The sequence below is a fragment of the Lampetra fluviatilis genome, chromosome 32, assembly GCF_964198595.1.
Source record: "Lampetra fluviatilis chromosome 32, kcLamFluv1.1, whole genome shotgun sequence".
Lineage (NCBI taxonomy): Eukaryota > Metazoa > Chordata > Hyperoartia > Petromyzontiformes > Petromyzontidae > Lampetra > Lampetra fluviatilis.
In genome coordinates, this window is record NC_136306.1 from 4,525,130 (window position 1) to 4,550,381 (window position 25,252).

The window sequence follows — 25,252 nt, forward strand, 5'->3', positions numbered from 1 at the left end:
GTGGTGGTGTGCTTTTTGGTGTCCTCTAGCCGACTGGCTGGTGATGCGGCCGACCAACTGGATGGCAATACTGGCTACTCGGCGGCACGGTCTAGCAAGCTGGGTGGCAGTAGTACCAATGTGTTCATTGGGCAAGCGCTTGAGCTGGCAGGGTTCCTCGGAGCCGGACGGCCCCACGATGCTGGCGCTCAGCACACTGAGGTCCGTCTCCTGGATCTGCAGCGACACATCCTGTGCAGTGCCCACGCTGAGGTGAGTGCGGCGCCGACTGTCCTCTACGGGAAGAGAGGAGGGGGCGACAGGGATAGGAGGTGACGACCGCAGGGACAGGTTCAAAGTCTCAGCGCTAGGTATATAGGTGCACAGATTCTTCAATACATTGCTTCCACTTTACAGCCAAGAGCCTGGCGACAGCATCTCCAACACAATTTCAAACAAAACATTAGGTAAATTAAAAGGAAAAGAGAAAAGTGATTTGTTGCTCAAATGAGCCATGCAGGAAAGTACCTCGGACTCCATTACTCTGCTGAGCCAGTGGTGGAAATTGCACTTTCCTTTGACGAGGGCAAGTATGTCCATAGGCCAACTACTGTTGAATTCTCCTACAAAGTGATACCCTTTTTATCGACCTGGGGAGGTATGATGGGCCAAGCCCATCTCCAAATGAGGATTTGAATTCAGAATCTTCTGATTAGGAGCCGCTCGCTCTACTGCTGAGCTCGCCTCTCCATGGAGTCTTTGCGTACTTCACTTCGTTTAAAATTTTTATATAAAAATATATGAATGGCACGACGCAAGTTTTAATGTCAAGCGCAGAAGGGTATCAAATGTGAAAAAGTTCCTGCGATAAATACTGTCACGCCATCTCGTGCCAGATTTCTACCAGATCATCTCTGCCACACCGGCACAGTCTCCGGCAAATCCCAACAGAGGAAACACCATGAGCGAATGTGCGATTTCCGTGCGGGTACCGGTGATGCGGGCCGAGAAGGGGCTGCCAGGGATGTGCTGGTCGTCGAATTTGACGACGATGCTGTAGATGCCAGACGTCGTGGGGAGGTATGACACAGAGCAGGTGCCGTCCTTGTTGTCCTGGCACGAGATATCTGCCTCGGAGGGGCCCTCCACGGCCAGCGACAGCCCTCCTGCTCACCGTGGGCAAAGGGAAGAGGTGTGGAATTAGGAACAAAAATAAAAAATAAAGTCCCTCTTTTTTCCCCCTCCCCCTCTCCCCACAGGACTGCAGAGCCACGCCAGGGCCTTGCCAAGCCAGCCCCGGAGCAGATCCGCAGAGGCACTGGGTTGTTTTAAACCGTGATGCACACCACAAAACACGCCGATGACGTGGTGATGCTGCCTAAGAGTTGTGTACCGACTGATGTCGGATGAAAAAAAAATCGCGGCATTAGCACCACCTCTGACCCCGTTTGGCTCAAAGCCATATTCGGATGCCTTTGAGGCCAGCGCATAAATAGGTTGGTTCTGGCTTGGCACAGCAAATAGCCAGTGGAAAACCGCCAGTACTGGCAAGAACCCCGCATGGCTCTGATGTTACGGTGGAAAAGGGGTAAACCACCTCTCCCTGTGTAGGCTACACCACTCTGGACAAGTGGGGTTAGCGAGCACCTATTGAGACAGGCACGGTGCACGCGAGGTGGCGTAGCCAGTAAATAGATCCAGTTACCAAGTAGGGGATGAGTTGACCCATGGGAGAAGTTCATAATCACAAATCACTGATATCAGCTATGGCTGGGAATTGAACTCAGATTTCTTGAATTTATAGCACTGTGCTCAAACTACTCCACACACACCAGTAACGGCAGAGTGAAGACAATGCATTAGCTACCGATCCAATTGCCAGGCAGCTGCCACCAACTGTCTCTGCCAAGCAACTGCCACCTTCAGCTACAGTTCATCAGGCAGGCAACCTCTCAACATCGTGGCAAATGCGGTGCGGCAGTTGGACCTCTCAACATCGTTAAGGAGGTGCAACTGCCGCCGCCGCATTTGCCACGTGCATCTCACCCTCGCCAGCATCTTTGGTGTCGATGGTGAAGCAGGCCGGCTGGTTGGCGACGCCGTGGCTCAGGCCCGGTCCGTAGGCAGTCACGTTCCCGCTCTCCACCTCGTCCACGTAGAACTGCAGCGGGCTTCCTGCAGCGAACATTAACAGCGGGGGAGGTGGGTAACGATTCTCAGGGAGTTCTCTTAAGGTCACTAATACCATCAACACTGCCCAGCACCTGTGTGTGTATCCATGTACATGCATACCTGTATAGCTGCTCATCTCGAATGCCTCACTATAACTTGAATATCCATGTACCCATGTGTCAATGTGCCTGTTTCGCAGTGTATCCATGCATCTGTATACTTGTTTGTCCATGCGCCCGTATACCCACGTGTCCATGCACCTGTATTACTATGTACTCGTACAACTGTGTATCTTGACATATCATTGTACCTTTTCAGTATGTGCATCAACACCTGCCCGGAGTCACTGCTGCTCACCTGGGATGTGCTCTCCATCGTACTTGATGTCCATCTCGTGGAGGCCCTTCTCCACGGGCGAGTAGCGCACCGTCACCGTGCCGTCACCGTTGTTCACGATCTCGGGGCGATCCTTGCGACCCGAGGGCATGCGCACCTCCCCTATGCACACGCACGCAGTCAGTCGCGTGCACAACAAGACGACAGACACTCCGTATAGCCTTCAGACCGTTAGGGCAAGTGCTATTAGCGAGTATCTATGAAGGCCACCATGGCACACGAGGGGGTGGGTGGCCAGCACCACGCCTGGCTGTCTTAGTCTCCCAAGCAGCAATGTTTTTACACACCGCACCAGGTACTCATTTGAGTCCGAATCGACGTAGGGGAGGACCAAGACCGGTTCAGATAATAGTCACTGTTGGTCGTGAGCGGGAATCGAACCTCGGGGACACCGGGTTGGTAGCATAGCGGGCCAACCACTGCGCTGCTTCCCAGGTACAGAGATGGATGCACGCCAATATACGTACAGACCGATCAAGACTCACCCCCCCCATGTGCAGATGCATACACACACACACGTAGTCAACAGCGTTCTCCATGAAGAGTCAATGATAGTTGGGAGTGACTGAGGTGGGGGCTGCGAGTGGTGATGTGTGGGGAGGGGGGGTAAAGGGGGAGCGGGTTGCACTCACCAGTGACCTCACCACGCCTCACCACGAATGGGATGACGAGGCTGAATGGTCGCAGTGCGTGGCCCACCTGCTCCTGTGCCTGGACACGCGGCAAGAGACGCACACAGAACAGACCGTAAGCCTCCTCACCAGGCTGGCATGGAGAACGGAGGGGGGGGGGGGTCGGCAGTGTAGATAGCCCTACGCCGCCCAGGGTCGCCTTGGGTGGTGAGATTTCACACCGCAGTAAATTCTCAATTTCAGGCAGAGTTCACTCCGGGTAGATCTTGAACAGGTTCCGATCCCACTTGCCACTGCCGTTATCCCACGAACTGAAATCGAACTGAGGCTTCTAGTTTCTTAAGTGCGCCAACTAATGTGCAGTCGTGTCCCTCGGGTACATGCGCACTCATGCATGCAGACAAGAAGAGCCGCACACACAGCAGTAAATATTGCTCTCGACACGCACGCCCACGTTCCGGAGAACCACGAGACACCCTTAAAACCACTTCCTCATTGCTGTTGGTTAACCGACAGCAAAAAAAAATCCTATGAATACAATGTCCAAACCAATGCGACTTGACAAACACATTCTGAGCCCATTAAGTAGCAATAACAATTTAAATCTGCAACTTAACCTATTATCATAACTGAATGATTAAAATATTTTTCCATCCTTTGATCAAGCCACTGGTGGAGGAGCCCCCCCCCCCCCCGCACCGTGTTGATCATTGGGGTTGTTCGGCAATACTTCACCATGCTAGTAAGTGCAGGGTGGCAAGACCGAACCAATATCAGGTTGAATTATCACTCTGACCACTGTCAGTTAACCCAATTATTTATGGAGTTGGTCAAACATCCCAATATAGGACCACAGAGCTTTGGCAATTGTTGGCGGAGTTTTTGGTCGCCTTCCCCCCTTGTCTGTGGTTTTCCCGTGTCCACTACAAATCACCGAGTGTATTGGCTCGTTTTAAAAACGTCCAAGTTAATATAAAAAAAATGTACTAACAAAATAAATCAGCAATTAAGAGACGAGGCCTGAACACACCATCACGAAGAGGGGAGGTTGTGGGGGGGGGGCGAGCCGTGAGGCAGACAGCGGTCTCCCACGTGCACGAGCTGTTAGTGCGGAGAGCGAGGGCGAGCGAGATTAGCGGTGGGTGCCCACACCGGACCCCCTGCACGCAACACCGCTCCACTACGCAGCGAGACCGCGGGGGGGGGGGGAGGAGCCTCCTCGCATTCCCATCACCGAGGAGCGTCATCGCGGTTCTCCCACAGCCCGCCGAAGAAAGGTCCGGCAAGGAAAGAAGAGTAGTAGTAGAGGGGAGCAGTGGAAACATCTCGCGGCGGGAGACTCGAAAATACCACACATGCCCTGAAAGGCAAGTCCACAAACAAAGAGGTCAGCCGACTGGTGCGGGGAGGGGGGTGGTGGCGGGAGGGACACCAGCAAGGCATGCACAGTGCAGAATCCACGTGGCGCATGCTGCTGCTCGGCAGGTGGTTCAGAGGGCGAGGCCAAGGTGCCGGGGACATGTGGGGGAGAGACGAGGGGAGACACGCACGCACGTGTACCCGGAGCGGCTTTAGAGCGGACTGCTGCTGCTGCTTCACCGACACTTGCTGCTCCTCCACTACAGGCGCGTCCTTGGAGGCCTACGCAGTCCGGGCACCGTTACCACCGCCGTTACCGTCAGCGTTTGTTGAAGTTACCATCAAGTGTTGCGTTAACGGTGGTTAATGTTACAAAAAAATCGGTTGTGCACAGCGATGCGGTGAGCGAGTGATGAGATTTACAGCATTGCTGGTGGTACACTGGAAACTGGAGTTGAGAGAGGGACAAGCAAACAGGTGGACGGGTGATCAGAAATGCTGCAAAAACACGTGGGAATGTGAGATGGAAGATGAAATTGACAGATGTGATAGTTGACAGATGGCAATTGTACAAGGTGCTAATCGTCAGGGGGCAAAATGTGACAACTGGATCCATGCATGTACTACTATGTCTGTGTACACACGTTAATATTTTGTGCACATGTGCTTATATAAGCATCTGCACTTGCACGAGAATGCACTCGCATGTGCTCGAGTGTCCAGTGTACGGGTGCTCACCACGAGGCGGAAGGGGCTGTTGGGGATGTGCTCGCCGCCATAGCGGATCGTGACGACGTACGGCCCTGGCGTGTCGGCGCTGTACAGCACGAGGAAGTTGCCATCGGGCTGCTCCTGCACCTCCACGTCCACCTCGCGGCCCTCGGGGTCGCGCACGCGGCATGTCACTTTCCCCTTGCCCGCGCCGCGCGCGTCCACCGCAAACGCCGTGTTGCGCCCCAACGCCAGGTGCGTCGCTGGCGCTACGCACGTGGAGGAGGGATGGGATGGGCAGAGGGGTGAGACAAACAATTAGAATCACCTGCTGTTAAGCATCAGGCTTGTGTTCGAAGGAGTGAATTGTGGGTAATGGGTTCTCGGAAACAGGTGGAAAAAGGGGGCGGTAGTCGTTGCCAGGTCTCAAAAGCACTCTGCACAAAGTTCCGGTGGCCTGGAAATAGAGTCCTTCAGGTACCAAAACAGACAAAAATTAAGGATTCACCCCTTCGCCTTGTAAATTTTACGCATTATCTTACTCGGCGAGAGAAGCTAACAGATTCTTTGTATCGTGACACCAAAAGGGTAAAAAACACGGCAACGCACCATTCAAGTCCAACTAAAGATCATGGGCCTGTCTTGGGGTGAAGCGGAGAAAGCTGCCAAAAACAGTCCCGGCATGGCGTGGGCTTGTTGCGACCTTATGCTCCACAGGGAGCCAAGAGTAGTAAGATACCGTTAGCAAAATATGGATTAAATATTGGAGGGGGGAACATTTTCCTCTCAAAAGCAATTCTAAGTCACCGCCACGTACACCCCTTCCAAGTTCGGCCCAATTGCTGGTGGCTGTCATTGGTGACAGCTGTGGAAAGCGACTCCCGTGACGGTCGTGGCTTCGACGGCTACAGGATTGATGGCACCGCCACTCACCTTGCAGGCGGCACTTTGAAGCGTCGCCGGTGGGCACCGCACGCACGCTGTAGGGAGACAGCGGGATCTCATCCCCGCCATACTTCACCACGATGGTGTAGCGGCCGGCGCAGTCCGGCACGTACCACACCGTGTAGGTTCCGTCGCCATTGTCGCGCACGCTCGCCTGCCGAGGGTGCCCCTCTGGGTCCTATCGGAGTGGCGGGGGGGGGGGGTTAGCCAAATAAGTAAAACGAGTAACTAACAAAACACACAGGCACGTTAAAAAGAAAACGAGGTAATGCATAAACAGGTAAATCGGTAGCGTTAGCAAGTAAAGTCGTTAAGAAGCCTGGATTAGTGTTTGGTTGTGAGATCCCCCCCACGGGTGCGCGAGGGGTTGTGGGGTCAATGTTGGCTAAGAGTTGGGGACCGGCAAGTTCTGGGGCTGGAGTGTTAGGTTTAGCGGTTGGCTTGGATCGACGCGAGGGCTGCAGTAACACTGCTTGGTGCTAGGGTTAAGGTCATTAGTAGGCAAACTATTTCTTTCAAAAGGAGGTATGGTTCTTCAAATCGAAGCTGCTATACAGTAGTTACTAATGTAAGTTTTTTGGATTACGTCGTGTAAATGTGTCGTTAAACCAGCCACCACCCGACACAGCAAATTAGTAAGGATTGTCACAAACAGAACACGCCAATGCGCCAAATCCACAACATTTACAATCCGAGTGACGTTAAATGTTGTGGATTTGCTCTCGAACACACCGGTGTGCTGTACTAGTGATGAATTGGAGTGTTCTGTTTATGTGACAAACCTTACTAAATTGGGTGTCAGTTGGTGGCAGGTTTAATGACGTATTTATGCGATCTAACTAAAAATAAAACTATATTATGGATGATATTGGTTGCCAATGCCTACGTGTTAAACTATACATTAGTTATTATCCTCCATTAAAACCATGCATATTACCTTTAATAATTTTTATGTGCAAACATCCATAATAAGCGTACATGTCAAACTTTGTAACATTAGTTTCCATCTGCGACCTGGCCACAAATGATAGCGCAACAAAGTGGCTCATCTGGAAATTTATAGCAGCCACATATTCGCACGTTTCCACGTGTGGAGGGAAAAATCGGAGGACTCGAAATGAAAATCCAAGCGACCAGGGTCTGGATGAAACCAGCAACCTGTATACCAGGTGAAGTAGCTCACATCTTCTCATTCAGACGCGGTCTTCCCGACAGACCTGTTCTCCACCCGAGGACGGCTGCTTGCGTTATGGCCGAAACGTCGTGAGAATTATTTTATTATTTTTATTTTTAAATCCTTTATATTAAGTTCACTTTGCTTGCGACCGTGCAAATCTTTCAGTCGTTTAACCCACTTCCCGTGATCCAATCGAGCTGACATTTTGCACAGACTCGTTGTCCGTGACAATGTATTTGTGAAAATTTTTTTCCAAAATTGTACACTTTTTAGGAAAAAATTAATTATATTTAATTACCAATTGCTTAATGGTGGCAGCCATCTCAAGCCAGAGGACGAGAGGACTCTAGCCGCCACGCATATAAAGGATTTATAGTGAAAAATTGTTTTTACGGGTTAATTTTTTATTATTTCCATTCTACGTGACTTTACCGAAAGAACCAAGAAGATAGTTCACATCTTGCCACCGTGGCACCCTGGGATGAGCTGTGTAATGGTGTCGCTGCGCAGTGGGCGGGCCGTACCGTAACGAGCACGGCCAGCACACCCTGCCCCGCGTCGCGGGCGTCGATGGTGAACTCCACGGGGAAGCTGGCCTCCACGCCGGTCTTGTTGAGGCCGGGGCCGCTGGCGCGCACCTTGCTGGCGTCGTGCTTGGGAAGCACCGTCAGCTTGTAGGGGCTGCAAGCGCCAGCCACAGACACTGGTCAAACCCAGCTCGTGTTTCGGTGGCTTAAAGAAAACTCCTAAATCATGTCACCTCCCACAACATCACCTGTTGGGGACGTTCTCTCCATTGTACTTGACGGCCACCGTGTAGGGCCCCTCCGCGGTGGGGACGTAGCGCACGGCGTGCAGGCCACCCGCGCGCTCCTCCACCTGCACGGGCTCCAGCACACCTACTCGCGCCATCGCACAGCCGGGCGGCACAGTCACTCGGCGAGCCGGGGGGGGGGGGGGGGCGACGACGGGGGCACGGATAACGATGGGTATGAAACCGCTATAGCGGCAATGATACTGTATAGGTGAATTGATGAGATGCCGGTGACGATAGTAACAGTGTCGGCATGGTGGTTGGTAGTAATGGCAGGGTGGGCTGCGAGGTCACCGATGGCAAGAGGACAAGGACTTAGATGCAGGTAATGGGCGGCGACGTCAGCAACTGTGCCGATGGTGCCGCACCTTTCGGGTTCTTCACGGTGACCTCAAGCGGCGCCGCGCCGGCCTTGCTGCAGTCGACGCTGAACTCCTGCGGCACGCCGGCACGCACGGCGCCGCCCACGCCAGGTCCCGAGATGCGCACGCGCTTCGGGTCCACGGTGCCTTTGACAGGCACGCGGAATGGGCTCCCTGCCAAACAAAAATCCACATGTAGCCTTCAACACTCGTGAGACAAGTCCTATTCGCGAGCAACTAAGTCCGGCATGGCACACGACGGGGTAGATGGGCTGCACCACGCACCGCTGGTAAAGTTTGCCTAGGAGCCAGAGTCAACCTAAGGGAGGCCCAGGACCAGTTCGGAGATGTCACCAATGTTGGTTGCGAGTGAGAATCAGATTTCGGGCGACCGAAATTATTAGTGGAGGATGCTAACAACTATACACCCACATGTGCGTATGCACACACGCACACCACACAAACAAACGCCCACATGCGCAAAAGGTCCACGTGCACATAAGCAAACAAGAAAAAAAAATAACCCGTAAAACAAAGTTTTTCACTATAAATCCTTTATATGCGTGGCATCGGTTTTATTTTATTATTCATTTCTGGTTTTCTTGAGTAAGAGTTTCATTTTTATCACATTGGTATTTTAAATTAAATATGAAATTTTGTTTTTCCTAAAAAGTGGAAAATTTTGGAAAAAATTTTTCACGAAAATAAATTGTCACGCACAACGAGTCTGTGTGCAAAATGTCAGCTCGATTGGATCACGGGAAGTGGGTTAAAAAACGACCGAAAGATTTGCACGGTCGTAAGCAAGCGAACTTAATATAAAAGATTTAATAACCACGCTTGCATGCAAGCAGGCGTGCATGAGTGCGTACACACCCCCCCACCTCAAAAACACACGTACACACACGAAGAAATGCACGCGCACATCCCCTTCCACGCGCTGCACGAGCGCCACAGTCCAGCGCGAGCGTGCGTGCGGTACCGGTGACGGGGTGGCCGCCGTAGGTGACGAGCACGTCGTAGTCTCCCGCCGTCTCCGGGACGTACTCGACCAGGCAGCTGCCGTCCTTGTTGTCCGTGCAAGAGATGATGGCCTCCGTGGGACCCTCGATCTGCAGGCCCAGGCCTCCAGTGCCAGCGCCCCTATATACGGTGGGATAAGGCGCAGGGTTGGCAACCGGACGAAAACGGGAGTGCAGATGGAATCGTCCTAATATTGCACAGTTTCCTAATAGTCTTGCAATTCAATATTGGAATGGGCACAAGTTCGAATAGGCCAAAAATACAATATCACAAAACTCACGCACCTGGTCTCCACAGTGAAGCGGTTAGGCTGGTTGGTGATGCCGGACTTGAGTCCGGGCCCGTGGACTCGGACCCGCGAGGGGTCGCAGCCCTCGTCGACGGCGATGCGGAACGGACTCCGCGGCACCGGCGTGTCCTCAAACAGCACGTCCACCGTGTGCACACCTGCAGGGTGGCGGGGCGTCGGAACACGTGAAGTTTGTGAAGTTGCCGACAACAGGGCTGAGAAACAACTACCACTTAAGAATCCAATTTAGATCACAATCTAATATATGCGAGTCGATGGGTTTCCCCTGGACTGATCACATCCCTCCATCTCCGCGGTGGTCGTTTTCTTGGACGTGCTCTCTTTTGGCTGTCATTCAGTCACCAGTCTCGCCTGTTGCCCATCATCCCTTCTGGTAATGCATCCTACCCAGGCCCGTTTACTTTTCCTTGTCGTAAACGCCATGTCTTGAACTTGTGTTTGTTCCACAGCATGGAGAGATGCAGTCTGGGAATTGTACTACATTCTATTTCCTTTGGTCAGTGTGGAAGTTTACATTCCATGCACAGCCGACAGTCCACACCGACCAAAAGCTTTCCTCCCGCAGCACGTACCGATCTCGCAGGGAGTGTACTCCACGGCATAGGTGCCATCGCCCTTGGCCTTGACGGGTGCGTCCATCATGGCCCCCGAGGGCCCGGTCACCCGCGTGACGACACGGGCGCCGTTCCCCGCGCGGCCCAGAGCCCGCGCGTCCACCGTGAAGCCTGTTGTTGCCTCGCAGAACACGCCTGCCAACAACAGCATGAACACCAACATTTCAACTCAATGGAGGGACCAGCAGTGCAAGCACCACCAATGACTGCACATTATGGTTATAGAGTTCAATAAATGACTGGTGTCAAAACTCCACATGATTATTTTCACCATCGGAACTATTGCCACCAACGACAAAACCCAAATGCATTAAATCGCTGTTGTTGTTACTATAATACGGAGGGGGGGGACATTGTCACCACTTCACCGCACTCACCACAAACACCACTCCTGAAACATCACTACGACATGACCACCGCCACACAACCACTGCACCACTGCAATAATATAATATCACAGGAAACTGAAAAAAAATACTGTCCTCATTGTGATCATCGGCCCATTCCGGGATTCTTTAACCATTCAAGCGCTGCTGGTGTGGTGGGAAGGTGGGGAGGGAAGTTGTAGGTCACACGCAGGAGCGCGGAGGGATGGTGGGGGAACCGTGGGAACGCCACCGCTCCCCACCAACAGCACGTACCCCTCTCCTCCACGCCCGGGCCCGACACTTTGATGCCGCTGGTGTCGACGGCGGGGTCCACCGCGACCTTCGCGGGGAAGCGTGGCACGGGTTTCCCGCCGTACGTGAGCGACACGGTGTGCGGGCCGTGCGTGACCGGTGTGAAGGTGACGGCGTGTAGGCCGTCGGGCCCGCGCCGTGTCTTCACATCGGCGCGCATGCCCGAATCCGACAGCACGTCCACCGCCAGGTCTCCATCGCCGGCCTGGATGCAACGCACACAAGGGGTCGGCGCAAATCGACCAACGTAAGATAGGTGGTGCGATACTGTCGGGGCAGATCTTGGAGGTTGTGCATTCGTGCCGTGGCTTGAGGATCGATTGTTCGCTAAAGTGATATAAACTCACTTATCTAACAGATCATCCTGGTTGAACTAAACAAACTTGACCAACTACTTTGTCCACGACGCCGGTAACCTCCACCCCTGCAAACCGCGCCGCTCACCTTCGAGCAGTCGACGTTGAAGGTGGCCGGTTCGCCCATCTTGGACCTCTCCAGGCCACGGCCAGACGCCACGACACGCGAGGGGTCGAAGGTCGGGTGGATGAGGGCACGGAAGGGCGACCCCGGGACGTGCTGCCCCGCGAACAGCACATTGACGAGGTGCTCGCCGGCCTCAGCGGGCGTGTATGCCACGGAGCAGGTGCCGTCGCCGTTGTCCTCGCACTCGATGCGAGCTTCGCAGGGGCCCTCCACCGTGAGGCCCAAGCCGCCCTCACCCGCGCCGCGAGTGTCCACAGAGAACTGCGCCGGGCGGCCCACCTCGCCAGACTGCAGCCCGGGGCCCGACACGCGGACCTGCGCACACCACGTTGTGGAAACATCACATCGCATTTTTTCTGGGAGGCTCAATGGAGGATACAAGCTGACAGCCTCCCCCCCCCCCCCACCTAACTTCCTTTGTCAGACCCGCCCCACCTTAACAAGTCAAAAACAGAAAAGTGCCATGGCCCATAATGTTACCGATATTCTTCTATGGAGACGCACCCACGCAATTCCTTGCCCAACCCACAGCTCGTGGTCACCTTAGCTCATTCCAAATATGACACTGCCTACTGCTCACAGGCTCCGCCTACTCTGCCAAACCTTACCCACTCCACAGCAAGCCCTGCTCCTTTGCCTGTAAGCATGAGTAGAGTATGAAGCCGGTAATCTTTGAACTGGGGACAAAATCAAGATTGTTTGGTAGCCTTACATAGTTCAGTTTAATGGCACATTAGGTCACGGTCACTTCGAGGAACATAGAAACTTTTGCTATGAATCCTCGAGATTCTATATCCGTAGGATTGAGGTCATGGCAGTGGTTTGTAACATGGCCATCCTTGTTCCGTTGCCTCCACGGGCCTGGCAAAGGCCTCACCTTGGAGGGGTCGGGCGGGAGCGCGGCTTCGAGCGAGAAGGGCTCGTCAGAGATGGGCACGCCGTCATACTTCACGGTGACTAGGTGTGTGCCGGCCTCGCGCGGCGTGAAGCTACACTCGGAGCCCTCGAGCGCCGGTTCCAGGTGGCACGGCAAAGCTCGGCGCGTCGGCCCGGCCACGTGCACGTCCAGGGCACCCTGGCCCCCCGCGCCACGCTTCCCAATCGCAAACACAAACTCCTGGCCAACAATCGCCTCTGTAGTGGGGAAGGGTAGGGGGAGAGGGTGTTCAGGGAGATGCGACAGTCAGATGAGGGCAATGCACGAGTAACAACACAAACCAAACACTCGCTCTCGTCTCCACAATCACAATGCAAAATAACCATCAAGTGTCGAGAGAAGATAAATAACAAGATAACCAAGGAAACAGAACACTTTCAAGTTCCCACATTTATGTCTGCACAAAAATCTCATTGGCCACAGCCTTCTGGGAACGCATCTCTCATCAGCAGCATATGGTCAACAAAAGCAAACCATGGACCAGCATTGGCAGTCAGTGTCCAATCAGCTAAGTCGGGTTTCCTTAAAAACAATGCTGGCAAATTGCCCAAAGGTTACGATGCCAATTGGATACAAAACTACACAATACACAAACACACAAGAACCATAGTAAAACTACCAATATTTAAAAAGGCCTTGACGTGCACCTGTCAGAATGTTATTGGCATATGGGCAGTCTGCAGGTAAGTAACCCCACAGCGATTCAACTAAATTTAACATCTGATTTTCATGCAAAGGGAGGAAACGAAACTATGCAACATTTCTCAAGGAAAAAAACAATCTAGGTTTGTAAAAACAAGACATTATAGTCACTTGAATGAAGTTGTAGCAAAGCGTATCATCACCGTGTCACAAACCCCCAAAGCCAACGGCACCGTGATGGACGAGACTGCGAGCGTGTGCTTGTGTGCACTCACTTTTGTCGAGGCCGTTGACGCGAACCTTCGAGACGTCGACGGCCGGAGTGACGCCGACTGTGAACGGGCTGCGCGGGATGAGGTCGCCCCCATACTTCACCGCGACCGCCATGTTCCCCTGCGGACACAGGATCGCCCATCAGCAACACCGCATGGACACGCGGATAGACACTTTCGACAAACAAACGACAGACACCCTTAAATAGCTTAGAATTTTTGGGGCAAGTGTTGTTGGCGAGCACCTTTGAAGGCCGGCACGACACAAGAGGGTTGAGGGGGGGGGGCAGTACCACACCGGCTGCCTCACTTACCAGTGCCGATGTTTACACGCTGCACCAGGTATTCATTCAAGGTCAAGCCGACCTAGCGAAGGCCCAGGACCGGTTCAGAATATTCACTGGTCTTGGTCATGAGCCGGATTCCTAGTGCAATGTGCTAATACTGCTCCCCACACACACACAGACCCTTGGAGCACCTAAGACCCCGTAGGACCCCAGCAGACCCTCACCGGCTGCAAGGGTGTGTACTCCACGCTGTGGGTGTCGCCCGGTTCTTCCCGGATGTGGAAGTCGCGCACCAATTCGCCCTTGCCAGCACCCGTGAACTCCACATCCACCTTGCCCCGCCCGGCCCCCTGCGCAAACACCTTGAAGTGCGTCGGGTTGCCCACCTGCACACCTGTGTGTCCCCGGCAGGTGTGGGTGGAGGAGGGAGACAGCAGTGCAACATTGGAATTAGCAAAGTTTTAGAGCAGGCACGGAGAGACTACAGAATTTCACATGGCCCATGAGGCCCGCTACTTTAAAACTGCCCACCAACGACATTAGTACATCACCGCAAGAATATTAGCCGTGCCCGCTGAGTGCTCGAGGGGAATACTGAAGAGGAGGTCACCACCTGTCTTGTTGACGCCCGGACCCTCGGCCTTCACCTTGGAGGCGTCATGGGAGGGGTCGACCTTAACGCGGAACGGACTCTGCTGGATCTCCTGCAGGGGTGAAATGGGGGGGGGGGGGGGGGGCATTGCCCGTTAGCTTTAGAGGCGGCTCGTTGAACAGCGGCACACAGGCCACCAGAACCACAACACCTCCACCAAAACTAACAAAAGCACTATAACAGCTACCGTCGCCACCACCCTTAGAACTACAATCTCCATTCTACTGTGAGTTTCTCTAAGGGAGGCGTCTCTGGACCGGTTCAAAAGATTTCGGACACAGATGTTGGCCACAACCAAAAACAAAATCTGTGTTTATAGGACCGTGCACTAACCACTGCTCAATCACTCCCCACAATTTACATTATCACCAGCCTAGCCACCAACAAACCCACTAGCGTCCCGACCACCATCTGCACTATACTACTTACGGACACGGTCACTACCAGCAGTCACCTGGTCAGCGAAGAGCACCATGATGGTGTAGCGGCCCGCGGCGGGCGGCATGTAGCGAACGGTGAAGGTGTCGTCGTCGTTCTTGATGATGTCGAAGTCGAGGTCCTGCTCGGTGGGGCCCAGCAGCCCCGCCGCACACTTGATGCCGATGCTGATGTCACCTGCACGGCGAAGGGGGGGGGGGGGGTAACGTGGGGGAGTCGTAGCGGTGAGCGTGGTACAACGGTACGCGCTGGCGGCACAGTAAGTGCGCTCGGTTGTGCCGCAACTCACCCTCCCCGGCCTCCGAGCAGTCCACGGTGAACTCCACCGGCTCCCCGGCTTTGATGCCGGAGCGGTCGACGCCCGTTCCGGATACCTTCACCTTCTGCGGGTAGCTGCCCTTGCTCACCGTCACCTGACGACACGCGCACCCACACACGCGGGTAAGGGTTTGCACACAGGCTCACACAGTGCATCAACATACACGGTTGTGCTGAACATCGTGCACGGATGTTGGTCACTACTCAGGGAGGGGGGGGGTCTGGAGACACGACAAGATGCTTCCCCCCCCCCCCCCCCCACTTTATACCCCCCTCTCAGATCTCACGCAGAGGCTGTAGCGCCATTCACAATAGCACCAACTTCTCTCACACGACTCAAGGGTTCAAAATTTCTACGTCTGCGTGATCTACGGCCAAAACTGCAAGGCGCCCAATCGCCACATCTCGGAAGCCAAGTCGGGTTGAGCACGATCAGCGCTTGTTGGTTGGGCACGACTACCACGCGTAGAAACAGGTGTTGGTGGGGGACAGTGCTGAGGTGAGATTTTAAAATCGGCAGAGGGCGATGCGGCAAAACCCACTGTTGGATTGCACATGGGTCAACAACAACATCCCTGTCACAGTAAAGAAGGGCCGTGAATTTCAGAAACGCGAGCGAACAGATGAGCAGTGGGAAGAGAGCAAGAGGGTGGAGGAGGAGGCGCGCTGTGTGTCCTGCGCCGTCGGCGACAAACGTCACGGCGGCGAAGGGAGCGGGGAGCCGTACCCGGTGGGGGCTGCCCGGCACGGAGACGCCGCCCCATGTGGTGAGGAAGGTGTGCTTGATGGCCTTGCGAGGCGTGTAGCGGCACAGGAAAGTCCCATCGCCATTGTCCTTCACCTGCACATCGATCGGGTTGCCCTCCGCATCCTGGACCAGACGACAACGATGACACACAGGAGGAGGATGAGGAGATTGCAACAGCACAAGAGAGGGCAAAGATGTGATCCATGCCGAAGATGGTCACTAACACCCAGTGACAACAAATAACGGAGGACACAACCGCTTCGTGTGGTCAGCAGGGGCTGTTTGGGGTAGGTGGGGCCCTTACCTGTGCGTACACTTTCAAGGGGGCCCTGCCCCCCGCACGTGCGTCCACCGTGAACTCAATGGGCTTGCCCACCACCACCTTGCCGCTCTCCAGGCCCGGCCCAAACACCTTGACCTGCGCCGCAGAACACGCACGTTACACGACCTCAAGAGAGATATGGTCAGCCAGGACTCGCCTTGCTCCACAACCCTCGTCTCCTCAGTCTTATTGTGCCCACTCTGCATCACCCCTGTGACCACCAACATCTCATGCTTTCCTCCCCATGTTCCCTCTATCCCCTGTACACCAACGCCCTCACCCACTTCGCACAACCCCCATACCTACTGCGTGCCTTGCACCTCAATGCCCCCCCCCCCTCAACCACCCACCCCCCTCAACCACCCCCACGCCCCTCCCCCCCGTGCCTTGTCGGGATGGAAGTCTGCAGGAGCCGCGACGATCTCGGCCATGAAGGGGCTGTGCTTGATGTCCTGGTCGTCGCACACCACGTGCACCGCGTAGTCGCCGGCCTCGCCGGGCCAGTACACCACGTCACAAGACCCATCGCCGCAGTCCTGGCACTCGATACGCGCCTGGGACGGGCCCTCGATGGAGAAGCCTGCATCACGCCAACACAGACAGATGCGTGCGGGCACACCAGACCATTACCTCTTTTTCCACCATACAACCGAGCAGTGCCAGGGCCACAGTCAAGCCCAGTGCGGCTCAGGGGAGATGCCATGTTTGCTTTACCACTGCAAATGGAGAGCAGTCCCGCCGACGCAACTAACGACTAGTTACGTTAGACCGTGTTAAAGAACGTAAAACGCGTGATGATAATGGTCAGTGTCGGCCATGGCCCTGCTTTCTACCGAGCCAGATGCCCTACGAGGCTAGCGTTGTCACGAGTCGGTGCCGACTCAGAACGGAAAATAACCAGTGGGGAAAGGAGTGTACGGCGAGAGCCTTGCGCGCCAGCTTGGCACGGCCGTGCCAGTAGAATAATAGATAACAAGTCGTCCATATAAATCTACACAGGCTGCTGGGGCAAGTGCTGCTAGAGAGCACCTATGAAGGGCCGGCACAGTACACAAGGGGGCGCCATTAGGACGCCTGGCTGCTTGGCCCCTCTGTTTGACTGCCTCATGCGAGTACAGTGTACTAGCAAAGTCCATAACAGTACGCTCAACAAATACGCCACCACGCCAAACATAGAATCAAATCCAGGACCTCAGGTGTTGCTTGCTCAGCATCTCCAACATGGTAATTATGAATGCCCCACTCCCCCCGAGCCACCAGGCCAGACAACAAAATGCTCTCGTTTGTATTTATCGGTGTGGGTGCTGACCGAGCGTGCCGATGTCATCCCCGATGGCCTCCACCACGAAATGGGCCGGATGATCCACGAGGCCAGAGCGGAGGCCGGGGCCCCATGCGCGCACCTTCTGTTCCCCCGCGGGGGGGCCCACCTCCACCTCAAAGGGGCTGCATGCACAAACACACGCATCATCATCATCAGGCAAACTTGCCCACGCACGCACACTCAAAACACAGGCGAGCACAAAGACAAAGACCCCTCGTAAAGCCTTCGATAGAATGTTGGGGCAAGTGCTGTTAGCAAGTAGCACTTATGAATGAAGGCGAGTGCATACACAGACGCACACAGGAATGCACAATAGTACACCACGTCCACGCACGGAGACACTTGCACAAATGAGCATAAACACGCACACACGCCAGTACATAATCGTGGACAAGGATGATGTGATGCAGACACATGCACACGTGTTTAGATGTGCTGGCGTGTACGCCGCGCGTCACTGTGCGTGCGTACCTGCGGGGGATGTGCTGGCCGGCCCAGGTGACTGACACCACGTGCTTGCCCTGCACGCTGGGCATGTACTCGCACGCATATACGCCATCGCCACCGGCCTTCTGACGAATAGGCTCCTCGTGCCCATCTGAGGAGGTGACACAGGGTGGGGGAGGAGGGGGTGGTGAGGAGTGGGAAGGAAGCAGGCTCACCGCTGCCCATTCCCGCCCATGCGCCGTGACGTAGTGGGTTCAAATGGTTTTGCAGTTATGCGCTTGTGTAGTCATGCGATTATGTAGCCATGTAGTTATTAGTAATGCATGTTTGCGGAATCGTTATTGTTCTGGGAGTCAACAGTACGGATGTCATGGGGGTGGGGGGAGAGAGAGGAGAGTTCCAAACAAACTCTGGAGTCCATCGGAAGAGAACGTGCAGAACCTCCCACCAACCCAAGGTCGACTGGGGGTTAAGGTTAGCAGTAATGGTGACGATGACGTTGGCGACGATGCCACTGGCCAAGCGACGGCGTGACTCACTTGGGGTCTTGAGCGACACCTTGAGCTCCCCGGTGCCGGCACCTTGCGTGAAGACGCGGAAGTCAGCCGCCTCCTTCATGCGGACGCCCTTGACCTGGAGGCCTCTGCCCGTGGCGCGGCACGCGCTCGCATGGCTTGCTGTTCGGCACAGTCACATATGCACAAACACAACGATAAAGACAAAGATATTCCCCCTGCCCCCTTTAGCCTTACACGGGCTGCTGGGGAAAGTGCTGCATGCGCCTATGACATAAAGCCTCAGGTCGCTGGAGCACAAAAGAACGTAGAGCGCAGCGAGAAGTCGTCAGGAGACCAGGAAGGTCCTTTGCAGTCAAATCTCGAGCATGGGTGGAGGGGGCCCGATAACACCCGACGGCTGGGTGAGAAGCGCGACGCTCACCCTGCGCGACGTTGACGGGGAAGGGGCTGCGCGGGATGGCGGTGCCCCCGTAGGACACTGCGACGCTGTGCGATCCCTCCAGCACGGCGCGGTACGCGCAGCGATACACGCTCTCGCCCCGGTCCTCCAGCTCCACGTCCACAGTGTCGCTGCGTCCCCGCGGGTCCGTGATCGCCACGTGCACATCTCCCATGCCCGCACCTGGTGGGGGGGGGGTGGGGGGGGGGGTAGAGCATTGGTCACGTGATGTTCACCTTTTTGGAATCCCTCCCCCGATTCTAGAATCGATAGCTTGTACCTGCATGTTTGTCGTCACTCTCGTACGTTCCAAATCGTTCTTTCCATTAGCTTAGCAAGGCGCATACGATTTGCTATTGAGAATAAACCACTCTTGCCATGCATGATGCACGCATCGCAAGCCTCCAAATCGATTTGATTGTGGGAGCATCCATGCCGGCCGTGTGGGGGAAGCGTCCATGCTGGTCAAGCCGTGTGCGAGTCATACCGGCCGTGTGGATGTCAAAGTACGTGGGTTTCCCAGCGATGACGCCATTGAGTTCCAGGCCAGGCCCCCGAGCCGTCACTTTGCTCGCATCCGCTTGGGGTTTGGCCACAGACACCTCGAAGGGGCTCTTGTTGATGTGCTGCCCCGCAAATAGCACCGTCACCTGCAGGGTGCACACACACACACGTTAAGGACAAACTCCAGTTCTGTCGCCACTACTGGGGTTACACAGTTCCCGTCAAAGCCACTCTTCGTTTCCTCCTCCCATATTGGAGTACTCGATCTACCAGGTTAACTCTAGTCTCATCCACACTGTTTTGACCTGCAGTGTGGTGGTTGAACAAACACTTCACCCACCCATCTACCTCATGCACCCACCAACACTTCAAAATCGCTACTACTGTGGGTGATATTCCACGTGAGCTTCACGCATCGATTCCTTCACACACAGAGGACTACCAGACTGACTGTGAAGTCTCATCCACAACGTTGTTCAACCACCACGACACTGCAGCTCTAAAAACACTTTCCACTTCTTTCCTCACATGGCTCAATTTTTTGGAATTCCCTCCCAGTGTCTGTTCCCCAACACCTCCCGTAGTTCATATACAACCTTACCTCCATTAAAAACATATGCATTCTTATCGATTGCAAATTTTAAAATGGCAGCGTTTGTTCCTGGACGCTTGCGATTTGGGGCTTTTGTGGCTCTGCATGAAGGAGAGGAGCGCGTGGCGAGAGGGGCGGCCGACACGGCCTGGTTCATGCATGGCTACCACCAACCCAAAAATCACCACCCAGGCTCAAACACAGCTCGGCTTTCAGAGATCTGAAGAGCCCGGGCACGTACACGGTGACACTGGTCACAGGCTGGACGCACCGTTATCATAGCCCGCTGTCAGTCCTGCCCTCCCTCCTAGCCAAAAACTGCTCCCCCCCATCCTCCTCCCCCCCCCCCCCAGCGAAGGCGTCAGTATTTTGAAGGAGAGTGCTCGGAGACGGGATAAGGTACAGAGAAACCCCAGCAGAGAGAGTGCCTCACCTTGTGAGGCCCCACCACCTTGGGCGTGTAGACCACAGAGTAAGTCTGGTTCTTGTCCTTGACGGGAGACACTTTAGCCTGCACACATTTAAAAGTGAGATTTAATAGTCTCAATTATTCAAATGGTACAAACGACATGAACATTTGTCAATGCACTACTGAAGGACTCTCAATGCTATTATTTTTTTTTACTTTTTACACCATTCTTCACCGTGCTGGTTAGTGTGCGTAGCTTGAATGGTCCAGGAAAGATTCAGATACCACTTTTCACTTATGTTGGCCGTGGCCAGGAATTGAACCTCGGGTTGCGGAGTTTGTAGCAGAGTGCACACAAATTACCACACCATTTGATCCAGCAAGTGAACATAATAACTAAACAAACCACTAAACCATGTCACAGACATATTGGACCCGAGTTGAGGATGTTTTTAATTGAGGGTCTCGATTTGGGCAGCTTGACTCATTCCTTTACAGATAAGTTAAAGTTACAATGCATTAAAAAATCTTAAATCGAACAATACCAAGTCACATGTAATTTCTCATGATAGATATTTGCAAGTTTGTAGTTTTTCAGGCACGTGCATGGCCACTTACCTCCTCCTTGTGCCCAGCAGGGTCCTCTACGAACACCAGGACCTCTCCCTGCCCGGCACTGATGGTCTCCACAGTGAAGGCCGCCGGTTTCATCACCATGTTCCCCATCACCTCCACCCCTATGGACACCACAACACACGTTCTTTAAAAAAAAAGTGGAAATATTCTCCCCCGCCCCCCCTAATTTCTATCACAATTGTGCCATCGGGGTCATAGCATGCGACGGAAAAATGCAGGGTCATGTTAAGTTGACCCCAACCGGGATTTAAACTCCTGACCTGCCAAGTGCAATGGAGCAGGAGCATCTGGTGTGATGGTGGCAGCTGGCGTTGAGTGTGATAGTTGGGTGGTGACGACTGTGCCAGTGACTGATGGGAGGGGTGGCCAGTCAGGCGATGATTGGTCGATTCGATGGGTCAGAGGGCCTGGCAAGGTCGGGTGTGCTATGGCTCAATGCCAGGTTGAAGGTGGAGGTGGCCATCATCTCGGATCTGGCAGGGGTCACCCACAGTGCCCCTCCCCCCCCCAAACAAAAGCCTGACCTGGGCCGAAAGCGCGCGCCTTCTTGGGGTTGAGTTTGGGGCGGAGGGGAGCACCCGGCTTGAGCTTGGCCTTCGGGAACTGAGCCAGGTAGGTCATCACCGAGTGCTCGTCCACATTGGGGTCGACGATCTCCTCCGGGGCGATCACCTGGAATACGACCACACACACATGGACACGCATGAGCACACGCACACAGGACCACCACTACAGCAAGTCCACTCAAGGTTATGGCTCCGCATAAAATTCTCTGCAGCCCCCTTGTCTAGAACGCCCTTCGCCGGATAAGTAGTCATCCTAAGGATTCCATCGAGAATAAAAACGGGCAAATTAATCCGAGAGTTATTACCCAAGAATTTGAGTGACAAGCCAAAAGAAAAAAGACCATTTGCAAAAATGCAAAAGGGATATATTGCTCAAGCATATGACCAATGATAATTAGAATTTACACGTCGCAAAATGCTAGACCGTCAATCACTCCAACACTGCCCCCTGCACAGCGGATTCACAGACGGCATCACTATCATCCAAACTTCCACAAGAGACCATTGAATGGGTTTGATAACCTCAATGGATGTGTTGTAAATGTCACACCTTGCAATGCAAATATGAAGCATCCAACACCCCACGATAGCATGGGGGGCGGGGAATACATACACATCAGCGAGGAAGCCGTGCACGTTTAGGTGGCAGTAGCAGGGTGGAGGGGTGGGAGTTTGCGACACAGCGCGTTGAGATTGGTCGGATTGTCAATGAGAGGCCACCAGTTCAAGCCCAGGGTCTGGAGCAGCACAAAATAGCCGGGGAATAGATTCCAGACGACGCTGGTCACAACCAGACAGGAAAACAATGGCTCCCGAGAGAAAGGAATTACTCATGCACACACTTGTTTGCTCACAAAGATAAAGTTCCCCCTAGAGCCTTAAACACTGTTATGCCAATAGTAGTTTGAAGAACACCTCCAAAAGGCCAGCATAGTACACGAGGAGTGGCCAGTACACGGCACCAGTGACTCATTTACGGCAGAGTCGACCTACGAGGAGCCCGGTACCAGTCCAGACACTTGTCACACTAATGTTGCTTGTGAGAAGGAATATGCTCAGGGTTCATTGCAGTACACCAACCATTCCTGCCTTGTTCACAAAAAAACACATTTGCTCGCTTATACAACGACTAATGACGATGTTATGTATTAGAATACTGTATAGGTTTGCATCAAAATAGGACCCATATCTAAGGGAGGAGTTTCTGTGCCTCCAAAACATCTGGCAGCTCACTAGTATTCATTTAAGTAAGCCCAATACTGCCGAGACAAATGTCAAAACCGGTCCAGAGTTTTGCGTGCGTTCAATGAATGAATGATACTGAAAATAAAAAGGTCACTCCCAGAAGATTGTGGTGGCTGATGAAGTGTAAAAATGTAAATAATGTTTTACGCGGAGAAATAAAACATAACTGTTCGGGCAAGTGCTGTTGGCGGGCATTAAACGACAGCTTGAGCAATCCCAAGTCGTCTGATCCGAGGTAATCTCGCTAATCCCAGGTCACAATCGGGGCTCGGACAAGTCGTCCAGGCGCATCACCGCACCGAGACAAATATTCCACTGCAGCCTACAGAATGTTGGGGAAAGTGCCGTTAGTCAGCACCTACGAAGGACGGCACAGCGCACGAGGGGGTTGTGGATCGCACCATCCCAAGCCACCCTTAGTATCCCCAGTGCTAATGTTTTTTACAAATGGATCAGATATTCATTTCAGGCCGAGATGACCAAGGGGATGGCCAAGTCCTCCAGGGATGTTAGCAATGGCTGGGAATCAAACCGAGGGCACATGGTTTATAGCGCAGTGCGTCAACCACCACACAACTGCCCACAGACAGGCAGTTATAGGCTACACGGGGCATCTCTTGTCATGACCACACAGACGTACAAACACTGTACATTCACTTCTATCAGCCTTTTGTCAATAAAGCGATAAGCAATGTAGCAATACAACGTTGATTTAGGAAGCACCCAAACAGGCTGCGCATAAACAGCAGAGAAGCGGTTGGCCATGGGTAGAACAAAAAAAAAGGTCTTGAGCCTGGACTGGGGACAACAGTTGACACCAAATGATGTCGTGTCCATTCAAATAAGATCCTGCATCCACAACGCACGTAGTAAATAATGCGGTGAATAAATATTTTCAAAATCAAACTACAGCCAGCAATTCATGGACAACCAAATCGCACGGGGTAGGCAAGCAGCAGGGAATTGTTACATGAATTATGCCAACAGGTCTAAAAATGGTTTTCCTTGCAAGTGATGAGAACTGTAATGGGCCACCGTAGCACCAGTCGTCACTCGCTCGTGGGGAAAGAACGACTCGGGGAGGAGCCACACAAGTGCCAAGGCCCCAAATCAGGCAGCGAGACGGCACCACCAACAATTGGCCAAGCTCAACTCGCCTCTAAATTAAAAATATGTTCAGCCAATTAATGAGTGTTTATACACGTGGGAGGCAACCCGAGCGCCGGGAGAAAGCCAAAGCAAGCGCGAGAGAGGGCAACACCATCACCCATTACAGACGGAACAGATGAGAGTCCACATTTTCTGTACCGCTTTGGTCGCAGGGCAGGGTAAACAGCACTCGGACGCCCAATGGAAGGGAGTTTCACAACATTTAAGCAATTCCGCCAACCCTCACGGCTGCCTCCACAAGGCGACGGGTTTTACACGCGCGCGCCTGTTTGTCATCTCACGATGCTCAAAACGCAGCCACAGCCACAACAGGGCACGGCAGGCTTTTGCACTCTAGCATTCCAGTCTTCGTTACGCCTCCTCGTTACAAGCTGCCAAAACAGATCCCCGTTCACCCATCGGCCAGATAAATAAATGATAATAATATCTCCGATTTCTACACGACCGTGCACGGCCAGACGGTGTGGGAGGAGAGGCGGTGCAGGTGGGAGGAAGTAGGCGGGCAGGTGGGCACACGGGAGGGGATGTAGCCAAGCGGCAGAAACAATCCCACATACCGCCTCCAGGGCTGCGGAGGAATTAGGTAACGCCACAGGAAGCGGCGATTCATTCTGGGCGAGCGGGAGTCTCGCTCGCGGTGCTTTTGTTTTTGATTTCACGTCCACGGCGGTGCGAGGATGATACACGAGCATCGCCAGAGGCGACCGCTCTCACCCCAGGGTCCCGCACACACCGACCAAACCCCCGTCTTGTTGTTTTAAAGAAAAAGAAAGTTGTTGAATTTGGCAGCGGAGCGAAAGGGCCCAACCCCACCATCCCCACCCACTACAGGAGGAAGGAGACGGAGGAATAATAATGCATTTTTTTTAAGTCCGAATTTTGGAAAAATGTTATCCAGGAAAGCCCAAGACTTTATTCAGGAGGTTCCTCCACTGGGATGTTTGGCCAATTCCATTGACGAGTGTTTTCCTTCCAGGAGGAAACTCGAGCACCCAGAGAATACCCACGCAAATCACAAAAGGGCTTACACAAAGCTCCACAAAAAGGGAACAAAGCCGATTTTGTCGGCCGCGAAAAACCGACAAAACATCACCGATTTTATATATCCTTTTACGGTAGTCTCATTGGA

General features: G+C 53.7%; 1 protein-coding gene across 2 annotated transcripts in view; it reads right to left on the minus strand.

The window, feature by feature from the left end:
* The window catches only part of LOC144943659 (filamin-C-like), a 70,351-nt gene that overhangs the window by 10,435 nt on the left and 34,664 nt on the right, over window positions 1-25,252 (minus strand). Inside the window, exons 4-36 of one of the 2 annotated variants that reach the window (XM_078871339.1) lie at window positions 21,667-21,814; window positions 21,125-21,243; window positions 20,531-20,608; window positions 19,489-19,651; window positions 18,984-19,184; window positions 18,584-18,721; window positions 18,069-18,195; window positions 17,583-17,719; window positions 16,660-16,853; window positions 16,256-16,369; window positions 15,931-16,074; window positions 15,175-15,298; window positions 14,902-15,062; window positions 14,409-14,499; window positions 14,020-14,189; window positions 13,512-13,629; window positions 12,535-12,791; window positions 11,619-11,972; window positions 11,136-11,379; window positions 10,453-10,629; window positions 9,855-10,017; window positions 9,530-9,690; window positions 8,554-8,721; window positions 8,147-8,270; window positions 7,896-8,052; window positions 6,183-6,372; window positions 5,277-5,518; window positions 4,740-4,820; window positions 3,180-3,258; window positions 2,509-2,649; window positions 2,026-2,154; window positions 972-1,145; window positions 117-275 (exon numbers count right to left, since the gene is read on the minus strand). In XM_078871339.1, the coding sequence (XP_078727465.1) occupies window positions 117-275; window positions 972-1,145; window positions 2,026-2,154; window positions 2,509-2,649; window positions 3,180-3,258; window positions 4,740-4,820; window positions 5,277-5,518; window positions 6,183-6,372; window positions 7,896-8,052; window positions 8,147-8,270; window positions 8,554-8,721; window positions 9,530-9,690; window positions 9,855-10,017; window positions 10,453-10,629; window positions 11,136-11,379; window positions 11,619-11,972; window positions 12,535-12,791; window positions 13,512-13,629; window positions 14,020-14,189; window positions 14,409-14,499; window positions 14,902-15,062; window positions 15,175-15,298; window positions 15,931-16,074; window positions 16,256-16,369; window positions 16,660-16,853; window positions 17,583-17,719; window positions 18,069-18,195; window positions 18,584-18,721; window positions 18,984-19,184; window positions 19,489-19,651; window positions 20,531-20,608; window positions 21,125-21,243; window positions 21,667-21,814 (5,227 nt within the window). The remainder of the gene's footprint in view (window positions 1-116; window positions 276-971; window positions 1,146-2,025; window positions 2,155-2,508; window positions 2,650-3,179; window positions 3,259-4,739; window positions 4,821-5,276; window positions 5,519-6,182; window positions 6,373-7,895; window positions 8,053-8,146; window positions 8,271-8,553; window positions 8,722-9,529; window positions 9,691-9,854; window positions 10,018-10,452; window positions 10,630-11,135; window positions 11,380-11,618; window positions 11,973-12,534; window positions 12,792-13,511; window positions 13,630-14,019; window positions 14,190-14,408; window positions 14,500-14,901; window positions 15,063-15,174; window positions 15,299-15,930; window positions 16,075-16,255; window positions 16,370-16,659; window positions 16,854-17,582; window positions 17,720-18,068; window positions 18,196-18,583; window positions 18,722-18,983; window positions 19,185-19,488; window positions 19,652-20,530; window positions 20,609-21,124; window positions 21,244-21,666; window positions 21,815-25,252) is intronic. The other variant, XM_078871341.1, reaches the window with a different exon arrangement.